Source organism: Vigna angularis, chromosome 2 (assembly GCF_016808095.1).
Source record: "Vigna angularis cultivar LongXiaoDou No.4 chromosome 2, ASM1680809v1, whole genome shotgun sequence".
NCBI classification, from domain to species: domain Eukaryota; kingdom Viridiplantae; phylum Streptophyta; class Magnoliopsida; order Fabales; family Fabaceae; genus Vigna; species Vigna angularis.
In genome coordinates, this window is record NC_068971.1 from 45,068,405 (window position 1) to 45,082,059 (window position 13,655).

The 13,655-nt window shown below is 32.8% G+C and overlaps 2 protein-coding genes across 4 annotated transcripts; both read left to right on the forward strand.

Annotated features, from left to right (window-relative positions):
* Positions 1–800: 800 nt before the first annotated feature.
* Positions 801–3,232, forward strand: LOC108327915 (heat stress transcription factor A-3). Of its 2 annotated transcripts, none has more exons than XM_052873170.1 (2): positions 801–1,120; positions 1,975–3,232. In XM_052873170.1, the coding sequence occupies exons 1-2, from the start codon at positions 878–880 to the stop codon at positions 2,980–2,982; spliced, it is 1,251 nt and encodes a 416-aa protein (XP_052729130.1). In that variant the 5' UTR covers positions 801–877; the 3' UTR covers positions 2,983–3,232. The 2 variants fall into 2 exon arrangements, with proteins under 2 accessions (XP_052729130.1, XP_017417135.1); XM_017561646.2 differs by having other exon boundaries at positions 802–1,351.
* Positions 3,233–6,808: 3,576 nt separating this feature from the next.
* On the forward strand, positions 6,809–12,964 carry LOC108329252 (polyadenylation and cleavage factor homolog 4). Of its 2 annotated transcripts, XM_017563386.2 has the most exons (7): positions 6,809–7,462; positions 8,247–8,348; positions 8,641–8,898; positions 9,384–9,503; positions 9,589–10,047; positions 10,821–12,563; positions 12,649–12,964. In XM_017563386.2, exons 1-7 carry the CDS (start codon positions 7,097–7,099, stop codon positions 12,658–12,660), a joined length of 3,060 nt encoding a protein of 1,019 aa, XP_017418875.1. In that variant the 5' UTR covers positions 6,809–7,096; the 3' UTR covers positions 12,661–12,964. The 2 variants fall into 2 exon arrangements, with proteins under 2 accessions (XP_017418875.1, XP_052728852.1); XM_052872892.1 differs by lacking the exon at positions 6,809–7,462 and having other exon boundaries at positions 8,619–8,898.
* The last annotated feature ends 691 nt before the right edge of the window (positions 12,965–13,655 follow it).

The window sequence follows — 13,655 nt, forward strand, 5'->3', positions numbered from 1 at the left end:
TTTATTAAAAAAAAAATCCATGGAATATTAAATCAACTCCATCTACGTCACTGAAATTCTTTGTATTGAGCAAAAGTTCTTTAGACAGCCTCTTTTAGGTCATAAATGTTTTTAATACAAGCAAACTACAAAACAAAGGCTAAATCAATGGCTTATTTATTGAATTTTATTCAATTTGATGCATTTACTATTACAAGTTTAATTTAATATCTCTTTTTTAAATTCTAGTATTTCTGAAAGAATATCAATGACAGAAAAATGTACAAAATCATCTAATAAAAAGAATATATGTTTTATCCTTTGTAGCTAACCTAATACATAATTAATCACTTAACGAAAATAGTAAACAATAAATATCAAAATTAAAAATAAAAATTTATAAAGGAGTAAACAAAAAAAAATAGAGTATCTTAAATAAGATCTAATTTTACGATAAACTACAAAAATTATCTAAGACTAGCATTAAGTTATTTTGTTGAAGTTGATTTTTAAAAGTTGGAATGAAATTAAAAAAAAATACTTAGAATAAATGAATCAAAGTTCAAAGCATTGATTAATAGGAGCACCCAACAGAATCAATAGAGACGTGGTGGCAGAAAATCTAAAATGAAGTTTAGTACAGGATTTAGAGCAGTATTCCATGATTGGTTACTGCAGTTAACTTGGGTTGAAAGTATGAGACCACACTGTCTGAGTGACCACAATCTCTCTTTCTGTCGCTTTTCAGCTAATAAATCATTGGGTGACTGCGGCAAAAATATCTAGTCCCCTCTCCAATCCCAATGCTCACTGCTCCCACCGCCTTTCCACCCTTTATAAACCACTCACCCTTCTTACTCTTTCTATTTTCACTTCAACCATTTTCCCACCACAAACTATGAACCCAAGACAACAAAGTCATCCTCAACTTGTACCAGAGGCACCAATTGGCTTCTCCACCACTCTCTTGCGTTCTCCTGAAGCATTCCCATCATGCTCTTTTCCTCGTTACACTTCAGCTTCTCTTCCACCACCTGACATTGCTCTTTCTGCCTCTCTCCCTTCCTCTTCCTCTCAACCACAGTCTTCCACTCCTTCTCCTTCTTCCAAGTTCCCTTCATCAACATCAGAGTTTGAGAAGGTAATTACTTTGCCGCATCCCCTTGAATCTTTACAAGGGAATCCGGTCCCGGCATTCTTATCCAAGACTTTCGACCTCGTTGACGATCCATCATTGGATCCGATCATATCATGGTCCTCCGCTGGTGTTAGTTTCGTGGTGTGGGATCCTACCCTGTTTGCAATACATGTCTTGCCCAGGAATTTCAAGCATAACAATTTCTCCAGTTTTGTTCGCCAGTTAAATACTTATGTGGGTACCCTATGTATTTTATGTTTGTACTGTAACTGGTTTGATTTAGATCAACCATGTCATATGTATTTGGTTTTGGGACATTGTTTTGTCAACTGGGAGTTGATTTTTTCGAAGTTTTGTATCCGAAGTTTCTCTACATGTTTTATGTATTATGTATCTAACTTTGGAATGATTGGACGTGTTTCTGCAGGTGGAGTGAGTAATTTGTTATTTATGGTTTCTTTGTGTTTTCTTATTTGCCACTTAATAAAAGTGAACCTCCATGTTATGGACTTTTCTATGTTAATTCCTATTACTACTGATGGAGCTGTGTGATAATAATAATATGGTTCAGATGTTAAAAATAGAACTGGCAGTAGAAGGAATGTTGCTATAGTAGGGATTTCATCCTCAGCAGGTAGTGTTCCACGCTTCCTTTTCTGTGCTGCCAGCCACAACTTGCTTTGTCAGCGTGATATTACATTGTGTTTGTGTAAAGCTTGTTTTGAATTTTCACAGATTGCAAATTCCAACACAGCTTCATTTGCTCCTAATGTCTTAAACTCCGGTGTGTCTAAACCAAAATTTATTTTCCTTGGTTTGCTCCATTCGTTCTCAAGTCACTTGACATTTGTATCCAGGGATTCCGCAAGATTGACTCTGATAAGTGGGAGTTTTATAATGAAGCTTTTCAGCGAGGGAAGAGATATCTTCTGAAGAACATCCAAAGGCGCAGGAATCCTCATCCCCATCAAGTTGGTAGGCATATCGTGCATTGGTCTGATGCAGGTAAGGCTGGGCTTGAATTTGATATAGAAAGACTAGGGAAGGAGAGGAGTGTGTTAATGCAAGAGGTAGTTGAGTTGAGGCAACAGCAGAGAACAACACTTCACCGTGCTAGACAAGTGAATCAGAGGCTCCAATCTGCAGAGGTGATACACAAACAGATGCTTTCTTTCCTGGCAAGGTTACTTGAAAACCCTGCGTTGTTAACATGCCTTCAGCATGAGAAAGAACAAAGAGATGTAGAATCTCCTAAAGTGAGAAGGAGGTTTGTCAAGCAGCACCAAGAACGAACAGGAATATCAGATTTTTTGAAGGAAGGACAGATTGTAAGTTACCAACCTGATTGGAGAAATGTAACCATCTCTTCCAAAATACCAGAAATGTGTCCAACTTCCCTTGGAGGGTGTTCAAATTATCTTTCACATGATTTGGCAAAAGAATTGAGTGAAGGTGCTGAGAATCTGGTGTCAGATGGATTGGCCCCCTTGCACGAGGTTATGCCAACTTCTGACACCATTGGGTTAAAGTCATCAAGCTTTGGACTTGAAGATACCCTTTTGAAAGGGAAAACTGTCATGAGCTCAAATCAAGAAGATCTTCTTGCAGAGGAGATTGTTTCTTTCCCAGAGGATTTGACTAATGAGGCTGGATTTCCAGAGTTTTCACCTCTAGTTGAAACAGAAAGCATTATCAAGCCAGAAGATAAATGGAACACCAGCTTTCATTTCAGTGGCGCTCCCCCAGCTACCAACCATGAAGGACAAGAATTTAGATTCATTAGTGGTATGTCAGACATCTGGGATACTTGTTCACTGTGGGCAACACAGAGTTTCCGAACTGATGATCCAGCACTGGATGAATGAGAAAGTCTTGCTGATCAGTGATCATTCAGAAAACATAATAGAAATAAGAATGTGGATCCATTGCACTTGATTTGTTTCTGCACATATTGTGCTATGTTCAATTCCCGGAAGTCCAATTATTGTATAATTTGATTTGTATGTGGTGTTCATTCACCAATCAACTGTCACCAAATTTCACAAAGTAAGTTAGACATGATATGTTAGCATAAACACTTCACATTGACGAGATAGTGTATGACAAATTGACAGTGAACATCGGGCATATGGGGTAAATAGTAACATATGTTTTACTTAAAAAAATGTAGTTTTATTAATTTTGTTTAAACTTGATAAGTTAATTAGATGAATTGTCACATATGTTTATTGTAAAGAAAAATTAGATCTTAATTAAAAAAAAGTATTTTATCTTTTTTTTACGTTATAAATTTAAAGTTCTTATTAGTTATTTATATATTAATATTAATTTTTTTAATAATTACTAAATCATATCAAATTTGTACAGGTCTAATAATAATGAAAAAGTCCTCTAGCATATGACATGATTTTTGAAAAGATAAATATTTCTAAAAATGAAATATATGGGTAAAACTAACATGAGTACATAACGGAGTTGTGGCATATAATTCAAATTGAATGAGGACCTGTAAGTGTATTTAATTATGTTTTTCATCTGATACAAATTGAATGAGTTTATCTCGATCAGGAAAATAAAAGAGTAAAGCAATTATTCATCTTGCCTTTACTTCAATGAATAAGGATAAGGAAAAAAAACAAAGGACATTACAATTGCCTCTGAAAGTAAACAGCAAGAGAAATCAAATAAATGTGCACAAGCATACGAAAGTAATAATTGTTTCTTTTGTGAAACTTTAGGTGTACGAGTTTTATGATCTTATAACTAAGTTGAATTTTGTATTATAAAATGTTTGGTTTTTTTAGGATGTCAATTTTACAAAAGGAGATATAATTTAAGGGATTGCTTTTGAGGAAGAATATGCAGATATTCCCGTAGGTGTTTTTGGTATTGTCCAATATCCTTTTTTTGACATTGTTCAAGACACAAACAAAAAATGTAAAACCGTTTGTGTAAAAAATTGTGTAAAATCTGTCTTACTTATTAAAGAAAAACTTTAGATACACAGTACATTATATAACATATAGACATAAACTCTATGGTTGCGGATCCGTTTACTAAAATATTCATCTAAAAGGTTTCATGAAGAAATTGTTATATCTATTTAAATATTCATTATGATTATGATAATGTTCTTTTGTATTATTGGTGGGTTTAATTACACTAAATAAAGCATAAACCATTTCAATCTTATGTTAATTTGATGATTAGATTGAATTGACAAAAGTTACATTTTGTAAAATATATAATTACAAATCTATTGTATGAAACCAATAATTATTTTGAGATGAAACGTCTTGGTAAAACATATTTTATATTGGTTACTAAGGTTGTTTTAGATTGCTTTACAAGGTTATATAGAAAAAGTTCTAAAAATACATGACATGCAATATTTCAAACTACATGGTATCCTTGTGATTAAAGAAAACAAGTTCAAACTTTAGGTCCCTAATATTTCCATTAAAGAAAATAAAATGTAGAAAAATCCTTATGTATTAGCATAATGGTGTTTAATGTATGTTAGGTTTTTATGCATTTAGATGTTGTGTACATTATAGGAATGTTATCTTACGTAATTTTTGAGTAATATAAGAGTGAGTCATTGAAAAAATAATCAAAAGTGAAATGTGGTAGTTATAGAAAATAAAATCATTTGCTCACGTAGAAGGAGTTAAATAAACTTGAGATTATTTTGTCAACTGATTCTGATTTTGTTAGAGATAGTGTAAAATAAACTATTTATTTTTTTAGAAATGTTATTTTGGGAAAATTGCTAAACAACCCTTTATAGCCTTTTTAACCATAGAATTTCAGTTCATAACATGCTATGAGATATATAATCTTAGAATTTTGTTATGTAATATGGTATAGAAGGACCATATAAATGCTTTTGTGATAACAAATTGGCAAATACCATGATTAAACTTAATTTATGAAAGATATATGGGATAAAATATATAATTATAAAGTTACAACTTACTAGTCTAAATTGGAGATGCTTAGATTTAAATTCAATATTAATCTTATATGAATAATTATACATTAAAAATATCATCAACACCTAATTAAATTAAATTACATATGATTAAATAGTATTAAAGTAAAGGTTACAAGACATTTAATGTGTGATAATTAGAAAGTAATTTGGTAACGGATAAATAAAAATACCAAATTACCAAATGACAATCTCAGGTTAGCACTAAAATCTTCTCTTACTCTAATATATCATGGTGAGATTATTACAAAAATTTGAAATACTTATTTGTCTGAATGGTGTATTTTAATTATATAAATTTAATTTATTACATTATTATTTAACAATATAATAATGAGAATAAAATTTAAAATAATAAATTTTCACGTTACAAAGACTAACAGAACCTAAAAGGATAAAATCAATATTTTCTCAAAATTATTTGTATATTTATTTATACAGATATTAAATTAAATATTTACTAATTTTATGTTTGTTTTAAACTAATAACATTAAATAACATTCAAGTAGTTAAAATTTAATTTAGGAGGGTATACATATGTATTTTAAATTTATTTTTGGCGTTACTTTTTAACTAAATAATTACTCTATTTAATAAAGAAAGTAATTGAAAAACTTATATTTACTAGAAAAAAAACTATATAACTTCGTTGTTTACAAAACAATTACACATATACTATTTTAATATTATATTAACTATATCATTATATAAAAGAATATACTTTTTGATAATTACTTACTAGACAAATTTTACTCTTTTAAAAATAAGAATATTATATTTTATTAAATTATAGATATTTTTAAGCTCTATTATTTTAATATATATAATATAATTTTTATAAAATTATATTTGTTAGAATTATATTATTTTATTTTAATGTAATACAAATGTGAATATATTTTTGATCTATAATTTTGATGTTATTAACAATTTTTTTATAAAATTATATATTTTAAAGTTATATTATTTGAATATAACAAAAATAAAAATACACATACATGAGAGTACATATACTTTTTCTACTATATATAATATGTTTATCCATCAAATAAAATGAAAAAATGAAAAAATAATATTTTTAATTTAGCTACATTTAATTTTATCTTTTAAATTTAGAATTAATTTTCAGTTCTATAATTTATCATTAATAAAATTATTTTAATTCGTTTGTCCAATGTCTTTGGTCTAAATTATGTTATCGGATAAATGAATTTATTTGTTCTCATACCACTTTTAATAATAATAATAATAATTAATAAATAAAACATTATAATTTTGACGGTTTAAAGCAATGAATATCATATGTTTTGTATTCTGATTTCTATAATTTTTTGTTTTGATTTTGATAGGCGATCTGACATCTCATCTCCTACATATTTAATAAAATAATTACAAAATATGAACTAAATAAAACTAAATCTTATATCAGAAAAAAAAAATAATGAAACAATGAAAATATATATTTTTTAGCACATTTACCTTTATATTTCTTATTGGGTAACAATCTTTTAACTAACTTAAATTCTATTTTATTTTAAACAGTAACCAAACACTTGTAAACAAATCAATAAAATCATAAAAACATAAAAAATATTAACAGTATTTTATAGAAAAAAAAAAATGAAATGTTTCAACCAAGATCACAGTTGAACGTGAAAATAGCACCTTCAAACACTGTGACTTTCATTGGTAACGCATACAATTGCAATCCCCAATGTGCAGCTTGCTTATATAAACTCACTACCTCTCCTCTTATCTTCATTTGTATCTCTCTTTTCCTTACTTTTGTATTAATTCATGTAAATTAGGATTAGGGTTTATATCAATTTGCACTGTACAAATTTAAATTAGAACTTTGTTCTCATGCATTCCTCTTTTCTTCAAATAAAACCGGTCCTAGAACCAATTACCGGATGCTATTTCCTGCCCCAAATCCAGTTCTTTCAAGAAGTGAGAGTTCATTAGGGTTTTGTTTCTGATTCGAATGAACATGGACAGTACGCGCAGATCGTTGGATAGATCTAGAGACCTGGGTTCCAAGAAGCCTCGATTGATCGACGAACTCAGCGCTAGACAGTTACCTCAAAGACAGCAAGGGTCCGGGATAGTTACTTCCTTGGTGTCTGCAAGGGCTCGAGTAAATGACAGGGACACCGAAAGCAGCGAATCAAGTCGCGGGTACCAGCCTCAGCCACAGCCTCACCATGAGCTTGTGACTCAGTATAAGACTGCGCTTGCTGAACTTACTTTCAATTCCAAGCCCATAATTACAAACTTGACTATTATTGCTGGGGAGAATCAGTCTGCTGCCAAGGCAATTGCCGCCACTGTCTGTGCTAACATTCTAGAGGTGAACAAAATGTGCTGTCCGTGTATATTGAATTGTACTGTAATGGATTTTTGGAATAAAGTTCCACATGAATTCTATGATTTGTGATATTTGGTGTTTGTTATTGTTTTTTAATGCATGGGAAGATGAATTAGATTGTTATTGAACATTGAATTGTTAAAGGAAAAAGGACATTCATCCTTTGTTGAATATCACCTTATTTCATTGGCCCTGTGAGAGTAGATTGGGTTTTAAGTGGTGCTCTATGTCCTGCACCTTAAAAATATGTGAAACATATCTAGTTTTCCAATTAGCATTATGAAGAGAAGTTGTCCTTTTGCAAAATGAAGGTAGTTTAGTTTGCTTAATTTTAATTCGTGTTTGATTGGTAATCAAAGTGTGGAGTGGTTCTCCACAATTTGCTTGGTGTTTTCTTCATTTTGTATACAAAAGGGATTAACAATCTTGGTAAACATTGATTTTGCCTGTGACAACTAGGGAATCATTAAACAGTTTTCATTCTTAAACACCAGAAGGTATAGCTTTATCACCTGTATTACTTCTGGTAGATTTGAGCAGAATTGCCTCTCATAGGTGATACCGTTGGTCTTAAACCAAAACCAGTTACTAATCTCAATCAGTACTAAAGTTTAATTATGAAATTCAATGCCAACTTCTGATTGGATTACATTGCTTTTAGCTGTTTTCCCTGTTTGCATCTGTCATGGCAATCTTATTCTTGTCAATGTGTTTTTAATTTTAAAAAAATGTATAGTGTAATTGAAACAAGTTAATGACTTTCCAGGTTCCAAGTGATCAAAAACTGCCGTCTCTTTATCTCTTAGACAGTATTGTTAAGAACATCGGGCGAGATTATATAAAGTATTTTGCTGTCAGATTACCTGAGGTCAGATACTTACTATCCTTATCCATTATCTTCATGCCTTTATTTTGATACACTTTTTATTATATATGATGAATCCTTTAGACACAGTTTTGAAATTTTATACTGAAGTATTCTGACACTAGATTAAGTGACTCGTGAGATTGTTAAGGTAGTTGCACGACTTTTGAGATTGTATAAATAATCTAATTATAATGAAACAGAAACAATTTTTCTCTTTGCATTTTTACTGTTATTTATGTTTTCTAATTCTATACACCTATTTTTAACTAGGTACTACTACTTTACATTTTAGGTATTCTGCAAGGCTTACAGACAGGTTGATCCTATTGTCCATTCAAGTATGAAACATCTTTTTGGAACTTGGAAAGGAGTCTTTCCTCCTCAGTGCCTTCAGATGATTGAGAAAGAACTTGGCTTTACACCTGCAGTCAATGGTTCAGCTTCAGTATCTGCTACAGTCAGGAGTGATTTGCAGTCACAACGCCCACCTCATAGTATCCATGTGAATCCAAAGTATTTAGAAAGGCAGCGTCTCCAGCAGTCAAGTACGGTATGTGAACCATTGCACAAAAAAACTTGTTCTTTAAAGGTCTGGATAGATGCATTTTGAAATTGGATACTGTTACAATTTTTTGTGTGATGAATTCAAATTTGAAGTCATGTGTTCCTTGGATGTTGAAATGAATGGAAGACATGTAATTGGCATCAAATTTTGATACACTACAGTATTCTTGCAATAAGTGTATTTCAATTCGAATTTTTCTATTAAACTACTTTGAATTAATCTTGATCATAAATTCCCATGATTTTGTGGTTCTAATTATGATTTGGCAGGTGATATATATGTGCTAACCTTGCTAGGCTTTAGTTAAAAGTAATATTTTGAATGCCATCTCCCTATTATTCTCATATACATATTTTAGATTTCTGTTTTCACTTTATTACCGTATCTTAAAGTCTTGTTCACAATACCAGTCTTTTTCATTCACTATCTCTTGTACTTATTTTGCGGTGTCCTTTTTTAATGTCATGAAGAGTAAAGGAGTTGTTGATGACATGACCGGAGCTTTGTTAAAGTCAAATGAGGATTCAGAGAGGCCAAATAGAGCTTTGGGTGCTTCTCGACCATGGCTGGATCCTAGGATTAACATGCTTGTATGGGAATTAGCTGTTTTCTTTTCCTCTTTATGCTATTATCACTCTCAGCTGTTGTATCTTAATGTAGTGATGTCTATTGCAGAATAATCAGCACACACAGAGAGATGCATTTAATGATTCTGTTTCTGAGAAGAGCATTGATGGATCATTTGGAGGCAGTCAATATGGTTCTGGCATTTCTAGTAATTTGGTCTCAGGTGCTGGAAGAACTGGAACTAAGCTCATTGATTTAGGGCAAGAAAAAACATGGTCCAAAACAGATGGTGGTGATGCAGAGACCATATCTGGGCAAAAAAATGGTTTCAGTCTCAAGCGTAGTCTTTCAAATCGTGAAGCACCAAAGTCCATAAATTTGAAAGCACATCGTGAGCCAGGCCTAAATTTAACTCAGATATGGAACAATATGATGTCAGATAACTGGAAAAATTCTGAAGAGGAGGAGTTCACGTGGGATGAGATGAACTCTGGTTTGACTGATCATGGACCTAATGTGTCTAGCAATTTGAGCACAGATTCATGGATGACAGATGATGAAAATTTGGTAAGCTTGCTAAAAGGGTCAGTTGCACTGCCATTGGTTTACGATTTTTCTCCTAATTTATAAAATGAAATACATTCCTTTGTTATGTAACATGATTCTATTTGAAACTATCCTCCAAATTTATAAAACTCTTGCTAATTTTAAAAACCCTTGTCCTACTAGTACATTTTTCACAAAGCAACCAAGGCTGGTTAATGTGGCTAATTTTGACCGGAAAACTTCACTTACTATGTGAGTTTTTCTTTTTCAGCAGAAACTAGAACATCATTTAGTGTTGCTCTTCCCCTTAAAAAGTTCTTCTTGTCTAAGCTTCAAATTACGAGACAATCCCTATCCGAAATATAGGAGACATTGCAGAAAATCATATTAAAGGAAGAGTCCAATTTCTTGATAGTCAGAGCAATTGAACTAATTAGCGTGGTAACATGCAATTACCCCAAATATTTTAAATTGTGTATAACAAGAATAGTTGTTTTGTAATCAGTCTAAGGCCAAAAGCACGGATTCCCTTAGATAACTTCTAACAAACACTGATATATCAAAGTCGAGCAATCCAAAGTCTTAAAGAGCCTAATACAAACTAAGAATAAAACTGTAATTTAATTTGGTATAAGATATCCTGGTTCTCTTATTTCAAATCCTGGTAGTTAAACCACTTAATCCCTAAATTCAAAGCCATAAATTAGAGTTGCAAATCATAAATTAGTACAATGATCTGAAACTTCATATATTTCATTGGATATACATGACTGGTTTATTTTTTCAATGTGCAGGAAGGTGAAGATCACCTGCATATTCTACACCCTTACGGGGAAAAGGTTGATAGGGAAATATCCACTGTTAAGAAACAACTGCCTGGTTTTGGTGGCCATCCACCTTCATCATGGCAATTGCAGAAGCATCACACAATTGATAAGTTGACTCTGAAGCCAGGTTACTCAGAAGGATTTGTGTCCACTATTAGTGGCTTACCAGCCAACGCAAGTTCTTTACCTGTCAAGAAGGGGAACCAATCTCTTACGTCAAAGGCAATAGTAGGAATGTCCAAAATTGTAGAGCAACAATTTGATTCTGGGGAGACCGAATCCCCTTCTGGGCAGTCACCTTCACAACGACAGTCTCCATCACTACCAGGAACAGTATACCACCCTCATTCAATGCAAAATTTGCCTGAGCAAGAAAAGCCCCAGGATCACAAAACATCTCAATTTTTGGGAGGTCCAACTGGTCAGCACATTAGAGATCGCTCACCTACCCTTCATCCCGTCGTTCAGGTTGGTAACATGCGAAGAACACAGGAAAAGGACATGCAGGGCACGTTTCAACCAAAGCTTCAGCCACTGCAGCCCGACTCTGCTCAGGCTGAAGTTTTTGCTAAAACTAAGCTGCCCCAGTCTAAAGTTTCTTTAACCAAAGGAGTTTCAGAACAGTCGACCAAAAATAATTTGTCAGCTGCAGCTGTGAAGAGTGGAATCATTCCCAAGAAATCAATTACCAGTAATCTGGATCCAAGGAAGCATCTATCCAAGTCTGGGGTTCAGCTTCCTCCTTCTGGTAGGTCTTCTCCTGCCACATTAACTTCTTCAGGGTCTGCAGTGGTATCACCAGCTTTATTGGATCCTCTGCACAAAGATTCATCTTCACTACCCAAAAAACCTCAAGGAAAGGTTGGACAACCACCACAAAGGCTTAATACTCAACCACCTGCTTCCTCTAATGTGAATGCTGCAAAAAATAATGTAAACCCTATCGCAAACCTTTTAAGCTCATTGGTTGCAAAGGGTTTGATATCTGCAGAAACTGAATCACCGACTGTGGTACCAAGCGAGGTGCTGAAGGGATCCAAAGATAAAACTGCAAACATCAGCACCAATAGTTCTTTCCCAGTTACATCAGTTTCTGATTCTGCAGCTGTCCCAGCATCATCTGCCAGAGATGAGGAAGACGCTTCTACAAAATCCTCTCTACCCTCAGCTCAATCAACTAGCACGAAAATCAGAAATCTCATTGGCTTTGATTTTAAACCTAATGTAATTCGAGAATTCCATGAACCGGTAATTAGGGAATTATTGGATGATTTCTCTCATCATTGCAAAATTTGCAGTATTAGGTTTAAACAAGAACAGCAGTATAAGAGACACTTGGAGTGGCATGCCACAAGAGAACATGATCCAATTAAAGTATCCAGAAGTTGGTATGCTAAGTCAAGTGATTGGATTGCTGGCAAGGTAGAATACTCATCTGAGCTTGAGTTTACCGACTCTGTTGTTGTACACGACAAAGAAACAGACAGCAGTCAATTGGATACGATGATTCGAGCAGATGAAAATCAGTGTTTGTGTGTACTGTGTGGCGAGCTATTTGAAGATGTGTACTGTCACGAAAGGAACGAGTGGATGTTCAAAGGGGCTGTTTACATGAACTGCTCGGATGTCAATGATGAGATGGAAAGTAGAAATGTGGGTCCCATCATTCATGCCAAATGCCTATCAGAGAATTCAATCGTCACCAATTTGGTAAGTGACCTGCTATCTGATATTAGATGTCTTTCGTTTTGTTACACTTTTGGAAGTAATTTGATTGGACTATTTTTTTTTCCAGGGTAATGATTAATGGTTTGCCTCTAGCATTGCGCTATGGTGTAGTCAGAAGCTTACCAAGGGTATCCACCCAGTTTCACATTGCATACTAAATTTTGATGATCCTTTATACTCAAAATTTATTGCCTCCAACTGGTCCTTAGAGCGGTTAAACAAATTTTGTGCTCTTTTTGTTTTATTGTACTTTTAACCGGGAAAAAAATTGCGTAGTGTTCAACTATATAAATGAGCGAAACTTAATCGTCGATGCCCAATGTAATCCAAATATACGATAATAATGTTATCTGCGACAACAAAAAAACCACGATCTTAATTTCCCTCGTGATTTTCCGTAGTTAAATTTCCCTCTTTGTGGAAGGATTGGAAGTAACTACTCTTAGTTGGATGCTTCCATCCCAGCTAAGTTTGGCGTTAAAACAATTTTCATACCATTTGGGCAATTTTCATCCCAACTAAGTTTCTAGTCACCCCTTTTCTCACTGTATATTTGTTTTAATAATTTCTCCACCTTTGTATAAAAGTCAAATACTATAGTTGAATGGTTACGTATTTAGTAGTTATTTTCCTCGAAAAAACATTATCTCTTCATGATGCTGTTGCAAGCAAATAGCAACATCGAACCATTGAACACTGTTATCTGATAGTTAATCATTAAACATGTTTCTGCTGTGCAAAACTAATATTAGATATTGGATATATTTTGGTTTTAAAGTTTACACTGGACTTTTTTCACTTTCTTTCACCCCACCTGCAACAACCTGTTTTTTTTTTTTTCAATTTGCCCTTCAACAATATTCTTTATTTCTTTTTGAGGAAGTTTCTCTCCACCTAAGATCTACCTTCTTTATTTTTAATTAGAATCATTTTTCAAAAATTAAAATTCAATTGAGATAAAAAAAAATTAAGGAACTTATTTGAATACTTATCTAAAAAATGAAAAATGATTAAATCAAAATTCATTATTAAATAAACATAAATAAATTTAAAATAAGTAAACAATTATTAATA